At 40.8% G+C, this 16,234-nt stretch overlaps 1 protein-coding gene across 4 annotated transcripts in view; it reads right to left on the reverse strand.

Annotated features, from left to right (window-relative positions):
* LOC149315685 (protein phosphatase EYA2) overlaps positions 1 to 16,234 on the reverse strand; it is a 198,943-nt gene that overhangs the window by 101,794 nt on the left and 80,915 nt on the right. For all 4 annotated transcript variants that reach the window (XM_089513900.1, XM_089513901.1, XM_089513898.1 and 1 more), the window contains one exon: positions 8,696 to 8,812. In XM_089513900.1, the coding sequence (XP_089370026.1) occupies positions 8,696 to 8,812 (117 nt within the window). The remainder of the gene's footprint in view (positions 1 to 8,695; positions 8,813 to 16,234) is intronic.

Genomic DNA, 16,234 nt, shown 5'->3' on the forward strand with positions numbered 1-16,234 from the left:
AAACCAAACAAAAAACAAACAAACCCCAAGATATAAAACTAAACCAAACCAAACCGAAGGGTTCTAACAAAAAATGTAAATAGCCAGGATAAATAACTGAACCCTGGAGCAAAAAAACCAATATTATTTCTAAAAGGGTATAAATACCCCACTGAGAAGTCTGCAAATGCAAAGAGTGAATATATAATGATATTAAAAATTTCAAAATTCAAAGCCAGAGTAACTAAACCCTGGAAGAAAAAAGCCAGTAAAATATCAAAAACGGGTACAAACAAACCCCTTTAAAATTATGCAAATGCAGAAAATAAACTGCTATAGTATTAAAAATTTGGGTTTGCCAGTATTGACAGGTCATATGTAGCCATCATGACTAACAGCCAAAAGCAAAACATTAGTTGATATTTTCAGAACTGTCATGCCTAGAACATGTAGTAATCACCATAAGGGAATATGTCTGTGTTTGGTGATCAGTGGAGTTACTACCTGTAATGTCACAGTTGCATAACTAGCTGTGGCATTTCTGTAATATTTTCTGCTGGGTATCTGCTCAGGTTGGAAGGGAATCTGTCATATTTCCCCAACACTAAAACAATTACATGGGGGGGGGGGGGGGAATCATGGTAACAAGGTACAGGTAATAAATGGAGATAGTTGCTCTCCCACCATGTGACTTTAATTACCTACATCGTACCCTCAAGCACCAATAATTATTGTAGCTTTCTACCCTCCATTATGCTATGCATTTCAGTTCATGAAATATCCTTTTAAAAACTACAATTGTCAGATCCAAGGATTTGATCAAGGTTACACCTTGTGAGCTTGGAAAGTTACTTTCAAAAATAAATTATCAGAGTTACAGGATCAAAGCCTCCCAAAATAGTTGAATCCTCACTGTATCCCAGTCTTTCAAAAGCAGTATTTCCTCCCACATAACATAGCAATAATAAAACATTACTTTTGAGTTACTTTAAAATCACATTACCACATGACGGAGACCTGTAATTAGAACAAACTTCAGTACTGAGATCACATGAACTCGTAGCTATTAAAATATCTAAAACCAGTTACAACATAGGTCGTGTCTGCACTGATAGGAAAACCTGGTTATCTCGGGGTTTCTGAATCCACAGGGAGGACAAGCTGTTTGCATAAGCGGCACATACAATGGGCCAATACTGGCAGCACTGTCCACACACTCTTCCCTGCCATCCTGTTAAAATGTAGTATGCACTGGAGGAACCATACAAACCAAGTGATAGTGCTGTGGTGGGAGTTGGAATTTCTGGATGGGAAGAGGTCAGTGGCTTGCATGGCTTCCACTTATCTGCCAACACAACAGCACACAGTCCACATGGTCAGGGGATTCTCTGCAGTTTATGGCCTTATTCAGGGCAAATGGGGACTCTTTTTACTCCACAGAATTGTCCTTGAGTGTGGATTGGCCCCGTGTTTTACCTGTTTTGGCCCTTGTAATATCTCAACAGGTCAGTGCAGGAACGGGGTAGGAACTTTTATTTTCCTCCAAGCTACCACAGCCACAGAGGGAGTTAAGCTGTTGTTGTTGTTATTTATATCTTGCCTTTCTCCTAAAATTGAATTCAAGAAGCCTTGCAATAATTTATAAAGAATAAAACTAAAACACTATTTACAAAAGTTAAAAAATAATTAAATAATACTAATATTAAAATGTAAGCTAAAAACACAGCATAGTTAAAACTATTTAAAAAGTTTTAAAAAAAACATTAAAAGAGCACACCATTCTACTTAAGTATAATTCATACACCAACAGTCTACCTAAAAAAAAAACCAAAACATCTTCAGCTGCCAGTGAAAAGAGCGCAAGGAGGAAGTTGACCTCATCTTCCATGGAAGGGAGTTCCACAGGTGGGGTTGAGAAAAACCCTCCCCTGCCAATCTTAACACTCAGGCTGGCTTGTATAGGGAGATATGGTCTTTCAGATAGTCTGGACCCAAAACATTTAGGGCTTTAAAGGTCAAAACCAGCACCGTGAATTCTGCCTGGAAACAGACTGGTAGTCAGTGCAGCTGTTTCAGCAAGGGACTCACATTTTCACTGAAGCCAGCCTCAGTCAACAGCCTGGCCACAGCTTTTTGGACCAAAGGCATCTCCACTTAGATTGCATTAGAGTAGTCCAAACAAGATGTAATCAAAGCATGTGTCGCTGTAGCCAGATCCAACTTCCCAAAAAAATGGGTGCAGCTGGCACACTAGTTTTGACTGTGAAAAGGCGCTCCTGGCCACAGCCAAAACCTGGGCATCCAGGCTTTGATCTGAATCTAGGAGCACATCCAAGCTGCCAACCTGAAATTTCAGGGGGAGTGTAACCCCATCCAACACAGGCTGAATCCCTATTCCCTGATCTGCTGTCTGATTGATCAGGAGCACCTCTGTCTTGTCTGGATTAAGTTTCAATTTGTTCACCCTCATCCAGTCCATTAGTGACAGCAGAGACAGCTTCCTTGGAGCTGGAAAGGAGTTGGGTATCAGCGGCATACTGATAACATTGAACCCCCAAACTCCAGATGACCTCTTCCATGAGTTTTATATAGATATTAAACAACATGGAGGACAGGACAGAGCCCTGAGGTGTCGAACAGGCATCCCCTAGCACCAGATTCTGATTCGCCCCTACAAGAAAGAGTGGACCTACTGTAAGACAGTGCTCCCAGAGAAGTGACCCAGAAGGATATCATGAATGATGATATCAAAAGCCACTGAGGGGGCCTACAGAACCAACAGGGACACACTCTCCCTATTCAGTTTCCTGCAAAGGTCATCCACCAAGGTGACCAAAGCTGTTTCTGTCCCATAGCCAGGCCTAAAACCAGACTGAAATGAATCTAACCCAGTTCATCCAGAAATCCTTGGAGCTGGGAAGCCACCACTCATTCTAATACTGTGCCAACAAAGGAGATATTTGTGACTGGCTGATAGTTCTCCAATCTGGTGGGATCTAGGGAAGATTTTTTTCAGTAGTGCCCTCACCACAACCTCTTTTAGACAAGCTGGAAACCTGCCTTGTTGTAGTGAGGCATTCACTACTTGATGCAGCTATCTCTCACTGCATTGCAATTATAACGTAACTCCACAACACCTTATTTAATAAAATAATAGAACCATAGAGTTGGAAGAGATGACTAGAGCCATCAAGTCCAATGCCCTGGCATGCAGAAATACATAATCAAAGTTATTTATCACAAAAGAAAATTAAGTATGTGTAATTCATTCCTGGTAACAAATTACTTCAAGCTCAAGGACAATGCTCCCTGGAGCATTCTCTGAGAAAAGTGTAATTAAATCCTAAACTGATTTTCTGTTTGCACAGCCTCCTGCACAAGGAGAAGCAGAACTATTATAGTAATGTATGAACTCTATAATGTTGCCGCAGTGACTCTTGTTCTGTTGTTGTGTTCGTTGGATACAACTGTATAGTATGGATTCAAAGCACAGATTCATTGTACAGTATCTCACTCCCCACAGAAAGATATAAGATACTTCTTCTCCTCTCCACCTCACATCCATTCACTACCATAGTCATAAACATAATAGAGCTAATGCACATTAAAAGTTTGTTAGGATAATATATTTTTTTTTGTTAGGGGAAAATTAAAAAAAATGTATATCTAAGCAGCTGAATCAGGTGTACCAAGTGGCATGTTACTGGAAAAGTCAAAACATTCAATACAATTCATAACTTTCCTTGGTTTCAGGGTCAAGTCTAAAGATTTGATGGCACAGAAGATTGTTTCAGCTGCATCACATTGGGACAGTATGTGGTGAGGAAAAAACTCAATCAAAATAAGACAACGAGGCCCAACAAGGTGTCAGTGAAGCCACATACAGGAAAAGTCCTTACTCTCCTTTAAGTGGCTTATGAAAGCTGGCAGCAGAAGGGGAGGGGGGTTAAATCCCAGTCCATTTTCCCAGGTGTACAAAGTGTGGGAAAATCCTGAGAGCACATTCCTCGGATGCAATGAAGGACAGAAGGCCCTGAACATCCCAACCAGCGCTTTCACCGGCACTTTGAAAAGGTAAATAAACCCAAGATAAAGAGCTAGTTAAAAAGGGGGGGATGGGTGGGACAACCTTTTCTCCTTTGAACAGCTAGGAAGCTTGTTTTTGATTGGAAAAGGAAGTGAGCATCTCTTTACAGTGTTCCCAGCATAAAAGGGCCTGGCTTGCCAGTGAAATAAACATTGAGCAATTGCCTATAATTCCATGGGAGAGACCAAGACATTGAAGGCAGCTTGCCTCTGCGGAGCTCCTTAAATACATATGAGAGATAAAAACAGAGGTAGCACTGAGTAGATATCCAATATTTTCAAATGCCAATACTATTTGCATGTATGGAAAAAAGAATCACAAAATGTAAACAAAATAAACATCTCCCAGCCAAAATTGACAGAAAAGGTTTACATAAGAAATTAGAGTGGAAAGTGTGCAATTTTTCCAAAATCTGGGTAATCCAAAAATTGAGACATGATGCGTCAAATTCAAGTTATAAGGAAAAACGAGGGAGAAGGAGGGACCCATGAAAACCTAAATGTAGTACAGGCATGGGAGTCAACAGGTAGCATTTAACCCTCCCTTTGCCCATCCAACTGCCTCTTTTTGCTTTAAATGACTGGTTCTGAAGTCAAAAGAAAGCTTACTTTACTGGGAGGGCAGGATGCTGTGGTGGTTATTAAAAATATTTGTATCCCATCCTATATCACAGTATCTCATGGTAAAATACAAGTAAAATCAATTTAATAGTTCAAAATTTATAACAATCAAAATAATGTAAAGGGAAAATATATTAAATAATTTAACAAAGCAAAACAGGTTGAAAAAGCTATATCAGTTTAAAACCACATATGTGTTCATTTCAGGGCAGTGGATGGGCATTGGTGGAACCAAACCCAAAAGGAGCTGCTTGCATTCATGTTGTTATAATAAGTATGGCTTTACAAACACTGATTTGCTGAGATTATGTGTAGTTCAGTTCAGAAATGTTGAAGGACAGAAGTAAAACTGAATTGAAGGTGAGCAACAGAAGGAAGCAGGAAAATGCTATTAATGTCATCGGAAAAAAAATTCTACAACGTATTGATAAGAATAACATGGAGACACACCTCAGTTAACAAAGTCTGGCTATCCCTATTCTTTCCTATTTCTGCCTCTGGTACACAATTTTCTGTTAAATAATGCCCAGGAACATATCTGCTTTGTTGAGGTATACCTGCACAATTCTTTTAAACATGATATCCTTGGCATTTCACACTAAGCTGAGTGAAGCACACTTAAGTGCTTCATTTTAATTAATGTCCCGCCATAAACCCACTTATTTCTTCAAATATTAGTGCAACATAAGACACATTAAATAATTAAAAGGAGAAAATGAAAAGGAGACAACCAATGTAACATGTGAACATAATTTTTAAAAACCCATATAAAGCTAATACAAAGACAATTAATGAAATCTCTTCACATCCCTAAAACATGCAGCAGCTGTTGAACAATCTGTGGCTTGATTTTTGCTTCCCAGATTGTAAGCCACAACACATTAACATCCCATGAGAAGGACTGAAATTAAGCCAAAATGATAGAAACATACTCCACTTTATGTCCTTTAGAGTAGGGAGAGTCTACCAGCCCTTGTCTATCAAAATATCAGGAACAACAACAACAAAAAACCAAAATTACACTTACTTAAGGGGCATACAACTAGAAGTCTCACAGGAACCTACTTTTTCCTAAGTACGAACACCTTTTTGATCCTTATTATATGTACCAAGGAGAGGAATGGTCTGAAGGCCAAATTTGGCTCACTAGATTGGCATATCCAGCCGATGTCTCATCTCACAAATGAGGCCCTTCTCATAATGCTCTCCCACAATAGAGGAAGAGAGGAGAGTCTTTCCCCTATGGGAGAAAGATACAGGAAAGTTAAATCAGCTCAATTGCAAACTTGAGGGGCAATCCCAAGGTTGTGGCTGAGTATGATTTGTCCATCCCTTTCCTTTCTTGCACAGGGAAGTCATAGGAAGAGCAAAGTCAGTTTAGGACTCAGCCAGCATCTGGAGGATCCCCAATTCCAAGGGCCACTCAAGCCCTCTTTACCGAATGGATTGCCATCTCAATAAGCCAAGTTAGCATTTCACACAGCCAGCAGCAGGAAGTGCTCCTCTAATTAATTGCAAATGCATTGCCTATTAATTGATATTTTAATCAGAATGACAAGCAGCAGCCGAATGCCTTTCCTGGGAGAGAGTGTGGCAAAGAGGTCAATAACTTTCTCTGCCCAGGGAAAAGGAAAATGGTACAGATCCTGTTAGGGAGTAAAGCTAGCCTTGTGCATAAAAAGCATGTGCTTTACCACTGCATTATGGATCATCCCAAAATATCAACCACAAATGGCTGAGATTGTTGTCATGACTTTCTCAGATTTATTTTCCTCCTAAGCCCAAATTTCCTGGAGATCACTTTCTGGAAAAGTTTAGTTCAGCTTATTAAATCTATATATTTCTTCATGTAACCAAAATGATTCCTGAAGTGAGTTATGAGAATATAAAATACAAATAATACAATGTACAGTAGCATATTCATTAAAACCATACAAATGCATTAAAAGTTTCCATGTAGTGCCCACTCTTCACAGTTTGCTAGCAAGCCCCACTAAGAATCTGTTTTCAAAACCAGTTGCAGTTCTTCCCACTGTTCTTAAACTTGGTTTCAACTGAAATGAAGAGAGACAAGCGTGAAAGAACTGTTTTTCCTTGACACTAGTTTTTGGGCGGTTCTTTTGAAAAGATCCAGTACTGAACCATGTTCAACAAGTAGGAACGACGGGTCAGATTCGCATCAGGGGGCTGCGCCAGCTCTTGACACCTTCTCTCAGCCAGCTCAGGTGCTCTGGTGCTGTTCTTGGGGGTGCAGCTTTCTTGGGTGGCTTCTCTCCCATGACCCTGTCTGGCAGGCGGGGCAGTCCATCTTTCCTTCCTCCCCCCTTCCTTCCCTCAGTCTCACCAGAGTCCTTGGAGCACGACTTCACCTTCTTTCCCAGCTTGGCCATGGAAACCCACTGGGTGCCCCTGGGCAAATCACATTCTCTCAGCTGGAGGGGAGGAGGAGGAGGGTCTGGGAGCGCTCTGGCCAGGTTCCCCACTTGAGGCTGCAGAGGGCAGGGTGGGGCCGGAGGCCTGCAGAGGCCTGGATTGAGGCCCAGGAGCGCTCTGGCTGGGCTCCCCACCTAAGGCAGCTGGGTCAGGACAAGAAGGAGGAGATGGAGCGCCGCAGCCACCATGGACAGTGAGGTGAGAGGCGCACTGGAGGGCAGCCCATCTGTAGCAGGAGGAGATGCCCAGGCAAGCCTTCCTGCCATGCCACTATCCCTCCTCTATTGTTGTTGTTGTGTGCCTTCAAGTCTGTCATGGGGTTTTCTTGGCAAGGTTTGTTCAGAAGGAGTCTGTCTTTTCTTTCCTTCTCCTCCTCTTCCTCTCTGTTGCAGCCATTCTTCCTCTCCCCCCCTCCCTTAAACGTGAACGGCAAAGGGGAGTAAATGCTCCCAGAGAGATTTGATCACAAAATAACCCAGTATCCACACTGGGTTATTTTGTAGTGGGAATGAGCTCTAATAGTTGCAGATGCCATCCAGAACATGTTGTCCCCCACCTCACCAAAACCGCCTCTGACTTTTATGACAAATAAACTTAGCTATTGTATCTCCCTTCTTAAGCATTTTTACTTGTCAAAACAAAGACGTTCTTATCCCAAACATCTTGCAAGTGGGTTTGTTGAAGATTTGTTAATTGTTTAGTCATATAATTTTACAGTATATAGTTTTTGCCCTATATCATTTAATACAAGGTGGGGTTTTTTAATGCATAAACTTTTGATGGTTTGAGGATTGTTAGATTATGGTTAGGGACATCATCTTGAGGAAGCTGTTAATGACAACCTAGGTTTTCATGAGTTCCAGCAGGTACACACGAATTTGATCTTTGGACATTTCAAAACAAACTGACATGATCCACATGTCCTACTATTGTGAGGAGTAAGAATTTAGATATCCATTGTTTTTCATTTTCCCGAGACATTCTGACACAGTTCTTGGCTCAAAAAAGAGTATCAAAAACATTTCAAACATTTATAATTCAGTAGAACATACATTTTAAATATTTTAGTTGTTTTTGTGTGCCTCCAAGTCATTTGATTTATGGCAACCTTGTACATAAGTGTAAATTTTCATTTGGGTTAAGAACTACACTGCAGATTAATGTGGAAACAGGATGGAGTGGGCTTTCTAGACACAGACCGGAAAGAGATTGATTCATCTGCACTCCAGAAAACACTGGGTGAAGAGAAAAGTAAGGCAATGGGTAACCCTATTGTGCTAAAGGTCTAAGAGAGATGCATCCCCCCAATTCTTCTGACCACTGTTAGTGAAAATATCCAAATGTTAAATTTTAATGCAGAAGAAAAACCTGTGCTCTTTTGTATAACAAAAAGCTTGTGCAATACTGTTTAAATCTCCCCTGAAATCCACACACTCTAGCTTGTGTGGTAAAGCGTATTCTCATTCCTGAACATAAAGAACCATAATGACAATTGCTTAATGCTGCAACAGATGCCACAGCTAAAAGTGTCATATAGAACATACAGTACACACATAGTACACCATGCCACACTGACCGTGCATTTGATAGGTGTAGGGTGCCTGTCCTGACGTTGCGGTGCTGAAGCTTGATCCATAGCTAAGGAACCCACTCTGTCCCGGAGAATGGCTCAGGCTGTCTTCTGTTTTGATGCCTTAGGAGAGCACAGTAGGTGAAAAAATATTACTAGTTTTCTGCTATCAAACATACACAAATATCCAGTGTATCATGTTCTGTCTCACACAGGGTTGCAATTATTAAAAACAAAACAAAAACAACCTTAGTGCTTAAAAGATTTATGTCCTTGGGCATAGTTTAGTAACACTATTTATGCTGATTATATCTTCTGCTCTGTTTAACTGTGCATAGGACGGTTGATTATTTATTACACTTGTATTTTGCTTTTTGGCCAAATAGCTCAAGACAGCACCCATGGTTCTTTCCTACCTACATTACACCTACAATTATCCTGTGAGGTAATTTAGTTTGAGTAATACAGGAGGGGTGAAAGTCACCTGATGAACTTCATGAAAAACCAGAAACTGGACCCATCTCTCCAGTCTTACTCATATTTTAAAGTTTCAAAAAATGAGGAAAATTTCAGTCCTTATTGTACTAAAATTATAATACAATTTAGATGCCATATACATTACCTTATAAAAATATAGCCATCATACCAATAATCATGAAACTTCAGTATTACACAACACTGCAATTAAAATCTTAACTGAACAGTTACTGATAGGTAAAATGCTGTTTCCAATACCCACTGCCACTTCATATTTTACATATTCTGCAAACAAAATGATCAATTACTCTGTTTTTATGTCCCTAGTTGCCTTTTGGAGTGAAGATTTTGAGGGTTTATCTCAGAAGACACAGGGTGGGAAGGGGTTATTCGTTACAATTAAAGTGAGCATGAAGAGGGACATCAACGTGACAAAAGTTATTGAATAACAATAGAGTTGTTAGTGTGTGTTGATACATTAGACTAGTAAGAAAGGTGCAGAACACATGCTTTGCATTCAGGAGATGCCAGATTTAACATGGAGAAACACGTATTTCTCTACAATATGGAGAACCAGAATAGATTCCCAATGGCAAGGGGATCAGACAAGACTGCATTTTATCACCCTACCTATTTAATTATATGCAGAGCATATTATATGCAAAGTGAGAGAAAGGAGGTATGAAAATTGGGGGAGGGATCAACAATATAAGATATGCAGATGACACCACATCAATGGCACAAAACAGCAAAGGCTTGTGATGACTAGTGATGAAATTTAAGGAAGAAAGTGCAAAGCAGGGTCCCAGTTAAATATTAAGAAAACAAAAATAATGACCCCAGAGAAATGACATAACTTATAAGTGAACATTGAAGACACTGGAATGTTTAAAGATTTTCTCTACCTTGGCTAAATCATTAATCAAAATGGAGACTGTAGTCAAGAAACGAGGGGGGGGGGGACTAAGACTTGAAAAGGAGGAAAGAACTAAAAGGAACTAGGAAGAAACTAGATAAGATCCTCAAATATAAAGATAAATAATTAAAAACCAAAGGCAGGATTGTTTATGCCATTGTATTTCTGATTTTTGTGTATGGTTGTGAAAGCTGGACAGTAAACAAAGTTGACAGAATCAAGTCATTTGAAATGTGGTTTTGGTTCTATGCTCCTAAGGGATGAATGAATGGGCCCTTGAGCAAATCAAGTGTGAATTCTCACTAGAAGTCAAAATGACTAAATTGAGGCTATCATTTTGTACATAGCATGAGACAACATGACTCACTGGAAAAGACAATAATGCTTGGTAACGTGGAAGGCAGTAGGTGAAGAGGAAGACTACATTATAGACAGGTTGATTCAATTAAGGAAAACATGGGACTGACTTCGTCAGTCATTCATACAGTGGCCATAAACCAAAATCAACTTGATCGCAAATAACACAGCAACTTTCAGTTAAAAGACTATTAGGTAGCTGCTTCATATCTTGCAGAGCGACAACTAGTCAGAATATAACTTATCGTGCACTTAGTATAAGGCAGTTCTTGTTGCATCTTTGAGACTAACTGAAAGAAAGAAGTTAGCTGCATGAGCTTTCGCAGACTTCAGTCTACTTCCTCAGATGCATTTGAGCAAATAGACTGAACTCTATGAAAGCTCATCCTGCCAACTTCTTTCTTTCAGTTGTTCTCAAAGGTGAGACAAAATCTCTTTCCATACTGACTCTACAGACTCATATGACTATATCTTTGAATTCTGTCAGTATAAGGCAGCTAGTCTTAATGTGAGCAATTAAACATTTGGATAATTTTAAACTGAAGAACAGAATATGTGAAGTATCAGGGTTGCAGAACAATTAACTGGACCTCACAATCCCTTTGTTGTTGCATGCCTTCAAGTAATTTCTGACTTATGGGTATCCTAGGGCAAAACTATAATGGGGTTTTCTGAATTGAGTACAAGTCCAATCAATAGGGCTGTATATGGTTGATGTTTGAGATTTGAGATTTAGTGAAGAGATCCTCTTCTGTGTCCCATCAATGAGTGCAAAACCTTGTGGGAGATGTGGGAGATGGCCTTCTCTGCCGTGGCATCCCAGTTATGGAATACTCTACCCACAGAGGCCCACTGGCACTAATGCTGCTGTAATTCTGTTGCCAAGGAAAAACACTGGTTATGTAATGAACATTTTGGGGCAAGATTGATCTCATTCAAATTTGCGCATGTGATTTATTTTAAAAAAATTAACTGCTATTCATCATGTTTTAAGTGTTAAGTGGTATATGCTATTAGCGTTTACATCCTTATTATTTTAAACTGTTCCCATTTTAATGTACATTGTTCTGAGATCCTCAGATAACAGGGCAGGACATCAATATATTAATGAATAAAATACATAATAATGTTTCAGCTAAACACAGTCAACACCTGTTCTGAAAGTACTGCTATGATGGTATCAGAGAGAATAAACATGCTTCAGTTACTATGTCCGTGTGTGCCAATAATTACAAAGGCAAGATCTTAAATTTTCAGAAGTGCTTTGTCTCTGTAACCCCCTTAACCTCAATTCATTTGGCAAAAGAAAGGAATACAAAGAACTCTTTCAATAATGATGTGTACTGTGTCATAGTATGAACCAGGCTCTGCATTTCTCTTCCAAAACAGGGGAGGGCAACTGTGCAATAATTGCCCGAGTCTGCTCTTCAAGGTTCATGTCCTGACTCAAACATTTCTTAGGAAGGAGACAAAAGTTACACAAACTGGATGTCTCTTTAGTTTAGTTGGACGTTGCTGTGAAGCACCCAGTTCAACTACTCACAACATTATCTCTCTGTGTGTGTGAGCCTCATGACATTTTACCTTGGAGCCAAGCAATGAAGCAGTTTCTAGTTCAGAGCTAATGCTTAAAAAATGCCATATAAGATCACAAATGCCTATCTTTCCATGGCCATTTAAACATTAGAGAAAGAGCTTATACATCCCAGCACACTAACCATTAGATAACAAAATCCTGTGCCAAAGGATTTTGTTTGGGCAACAGTGAGTGATTATATGTTGTTATGTCAGATTCCATTGTTGCTGGAAGAGCTGGGCTTTTCTGGGTGTATGCTAAGAGAAACTGCTTTTCATAATGTGACATTTTGTATTCTGATTACAATCGGCAACATGCATGCAAACACTCAACCCATTACAGCCTGATTACGATTAATCTTCAGTGACAGACTCTTTCTGGAAGCCTGTTGTTAGACAGAGAAGTAACTTGGCACCAAATTAATTTCCACATAGTTCCCATTTTGTCTAGGAACTTGGGATAGTTTTATTTTTGAGCCAAAAAACCACAATAGTACTTTATTGTTCTTGGTTGTCTGCCAGGTGGAATTTTTCAAAACTTAAGATTATCACATGCATTGCTGGTGAGGGATGGGGGAAGAAGACTATTGTTCAAAAGTTGTAGATAGATAATCTATAGGATTTATAAGCACCATGTGGGCTGGGTTTGTGTATGCCCTTAAAACACTAGCCAGTAGCCAAAGGGCTGGTTTTCACCTGCTGTTAAGGATGACAACTGTTCAGGATTTGTATTGGCATACATCCAGCTCATACAATACACAAATGTGATTCCAGAAAATGAATCTAAAAGTTTCGCTAATAAAACCAGGTCTTTTTTTTTTATTATTATTTAGACTGTCTGGAGATGTATACAGAACTTTTTGATGGAGTTCATTTAATAAAACATATGTTTAGCCAGTGAGGAGCTAATTATGAGGAACTACTTAAAGCTTTAAAAGTTAGAGATGGTGAACTGAGAAGCAGCTTTAGATTCAACTAAAACCTTAAAATTTAAAAAGTTTAATTTTAAGATGTGCAGCTCTGTGAATGTTAACTTGCAAGTAAGCTCACTGAGTTCAATAGAGCCTATTACCAGATAAGAGAGAAAGGGATTAAGACTATGGCGAGTTATAGACCGCCCACTTGGGGTGGTCTGGACCCGCCCCTTTCCCCACAGTATCGGGGCCTCAGCTGCCAGAACGGCAGCTGCTGAGGCCCCGATCCGCCCCTTTCAGGCTGCGGGGAAGCAGCAAAACGCCGCTTCCCTGCAGCCTGAAAAGGGGTGTCCCTGGGGCTTCAAGCCCCAAGGACACCCCGCAGCGGCGGGGAGAAGAGAAAGGGACCGCTTGGCCCCTTTCTCTTTTAGTCCTCTGGGTGCAGCCGTCTGAAGGCTGCGCCCAGCGGACTAAACCAGGAAGGAGCTCCGAAACGGAGCTCCTTCCTGCTCCGTGTTCAGGGCGCACTAAGCGCCCTGGCGCGGAGCAAGGACGTCACGTCCGCGCCGCCCCGTCTAGAGGCGGCGCGGCTGTGACGTCCTCACGGCGGCGGCCGTATGGAAGGGCCGCCGCCGTTTAGTGCGTGACAACCACGCACTAGGGTTAGGGCGGTGCGGAAGCACCGCCCTTTTGTAACCCTAGTGCGTGCTTGTCACGCACTAAAGTGCTGGTCTGTAACCGGCCTAAAAATCACTTGCGTGATCAAGCACTAAAATATTACAAAAGGTTTCTATTGTCAAAAGTCTAGACATTGCTATAGAGAATACAAAGACAGATGGATTTAAATAGGCATTCAGCTTCTTACACATCTTGTATCAGAATGACACCCAGGTGCAGTATCAGGACTAAATTAGTTCTTTAAATCATAAAACACAATTGGATCCTATTACATTTCACCCCACTTCCACAACTGTGAAAATGTACTTTATATCCTGAGGCATGGATATTGAACTGTCCTGCATCTGAAGAAGTAGGTTTATATACACAAAAACACATGCTAAATAAAAACCAGTTAGTCTTTGGGGCTGTACACATGGACCAAAACAGCTGTGTTCCCCCCAGCTTTGTGTCATCACCCTGTTTGGACAATAAAGGGCAATACCCTGGGACCAGGATGGGCCAGATCCTGCACACCAGATGCAGATTCAGTAGATTTGGCCTGATCCTGGGGTAAGCAGAGCTTAATGCAGGTCACACTGACCCCCAGTTTGCAGTGGAATTTCCTGGAAACTTTATGGCAAACTCTGGCAGATTAGATGGCTCTGAGCCCCTCTTATCTTACTCACCTGTTGTCAGTACTGATAAGACCCCTATTGCTGTGACTGACATAGAAATGTGGGTGTAGCCAGATGACCCATTTCCATATCAGTTGTGGCAACAGGGGTCTTTTCAGTAGTTCCTCCTTTTATGCTGCAAGAGACTTCTTTTATGCTGCATGATTTCAAAACGTTATGAACCTATGAAAACTTTCCTAAAATTTTAAACAGATGATGCAGTTATGCAATGGATTGCATAAAGCATCGCTGCATTTGGACTATTTCTTCTTCTCTTTTTCATTATTTTTTATTAATTTCAAACTCATATTAAAAACAAAAACAAAAACATAATTTGGGCCATTTGAGTTATACTTTGACATACACACATACACACAAAATTTGCTTCCAAATTAGCATTGATCCATGCAACTATTGAGAAAATGAAACAAGACCTCCATCTCCAAAATGCATTTAACTTCACCTTCCTTCAGTCCATATATTCATAGTGTAGCTACACTTCAACTTGTTTAAACAGATATCGTGTTATTTTGTTTAATTAATTCTATAGTTAATTAGTTAATTAATTGATATTCTGCCTTTCTACCAGCGTAGGATAATAGTAATGTGGGCCTTTCAACAGTTCCCTACTCTATTAACAACAGTATATAACTGAAAATGCATAGCTAGTTAAGAGAACTATGAGGGTTGCAGGCCAACACATCAATCTGGAGGGCATGTTGGGGAAGGCTGACCTGAAGGTTCCTGGGCGTTACTCTGATCTTGTCAACAGTTCAAACTATATAATCCAAAGCAGAAAAAAATTGAAGCCACCTGTTCCTGACACTACTACTTGACAGACTGAGCATCAGTGATGTAAATCACTGTTGTTAGTCCCAAGTAAAGTAGAATAAACTGAATTAGACCACTGAACCAATGGCATTTACCTATGTGCTGAATCAACATTTAATTCCAGGGATCTAACCAACACAATTTAGTCCATTTTGTTCAATTCTTCTGTACTTAACATGTGGGATAAATCTCAGCTGGTGTTCTGCATAGGACTTACATCTTTGTAAATGGCTTTATGTGAGCAACAAATTGAAACTAGTAGTTCCACAACATACATAGTCATGTGCTCTAGTACACATCCATACACCAGCTAAAACGTGCTGGATCACAATAGGAACACCTATTGTACATTAAAGGGCCCAATGCCCATTGGAGTACTTTTGCCAGTGCCCGGATAGACATCTTCTCAATTCACCAACAAGGTTTTATTTGTAGTTATGGATTCACAAAGTTACAAACTTAGACTCAGATGTAGGATCTCAGTCCTCTGATGTATGCAAGCTTCTTATTGATTCCACTTTTGTCAGAACTTTGAAGTTACATGTGTTGACCGAGCCAGAATTAGAGCTTGCACTCCTATAGTATTGAAAAATACTTCCCACCTTCCCCTTGTAGTCCATGGTACTACTATAGCACCCTACTATCTGTAGTTGTCTCACAAACTGTATTGAATTGCCCACTGTACTCAATGAACTTTATCGCATGGGGCTTAAACCGTTCCCCAGCACGTTCTAACGGGGGCGTGCGGGGGCGTGCACGGAACGCGATGGGCACCGGATGGGGCCCAGAACACGACTTTACCGCACGAGGGAACACCGCCGCCGCTGCCGCACGTTCCAATCGCACCCCAATTCAGTTCCAGAGGGCGCCATTTCTGGGAACTATTTCAAAGCGTCCCCAGAAATGGCGCCCTCTGGAACCGAATTGGGACGCGATGGAAACGCACAGCGGCGGCGGCGGTGTTCCCCGTGCGGTAAAGTCGCGTTCTGGGCCCCATCCAGTGCCCATCGCGTTCCGTGCATGCCCCCGTGCGCCCCCGTTAGAACGCGCTGGGGAACGGTTTAAGCCCCATGCGATAAAGTTCATAATGTTGAATGTGAACTACTCAGTGTACTCAATGAACATGTTGAAGAAGAAGCAC

The sequence above is a fragment of the Sceloporus occidentalis genome, unplaced genomic scaffold (assembly GCF_023333645.1).
Source record: "Sceloporus occidentalis isolate IW3139 unplaced genomic scaffold, rSceOcc1.0.p SCAF_3, whole genome shotgun sequence".
NCBI lineage: Eukaryota > Metazoa > Chordata > Lepidosauria > Squamata > Phrynosomatidae > Sceloporus > Sceloporus occidentalis.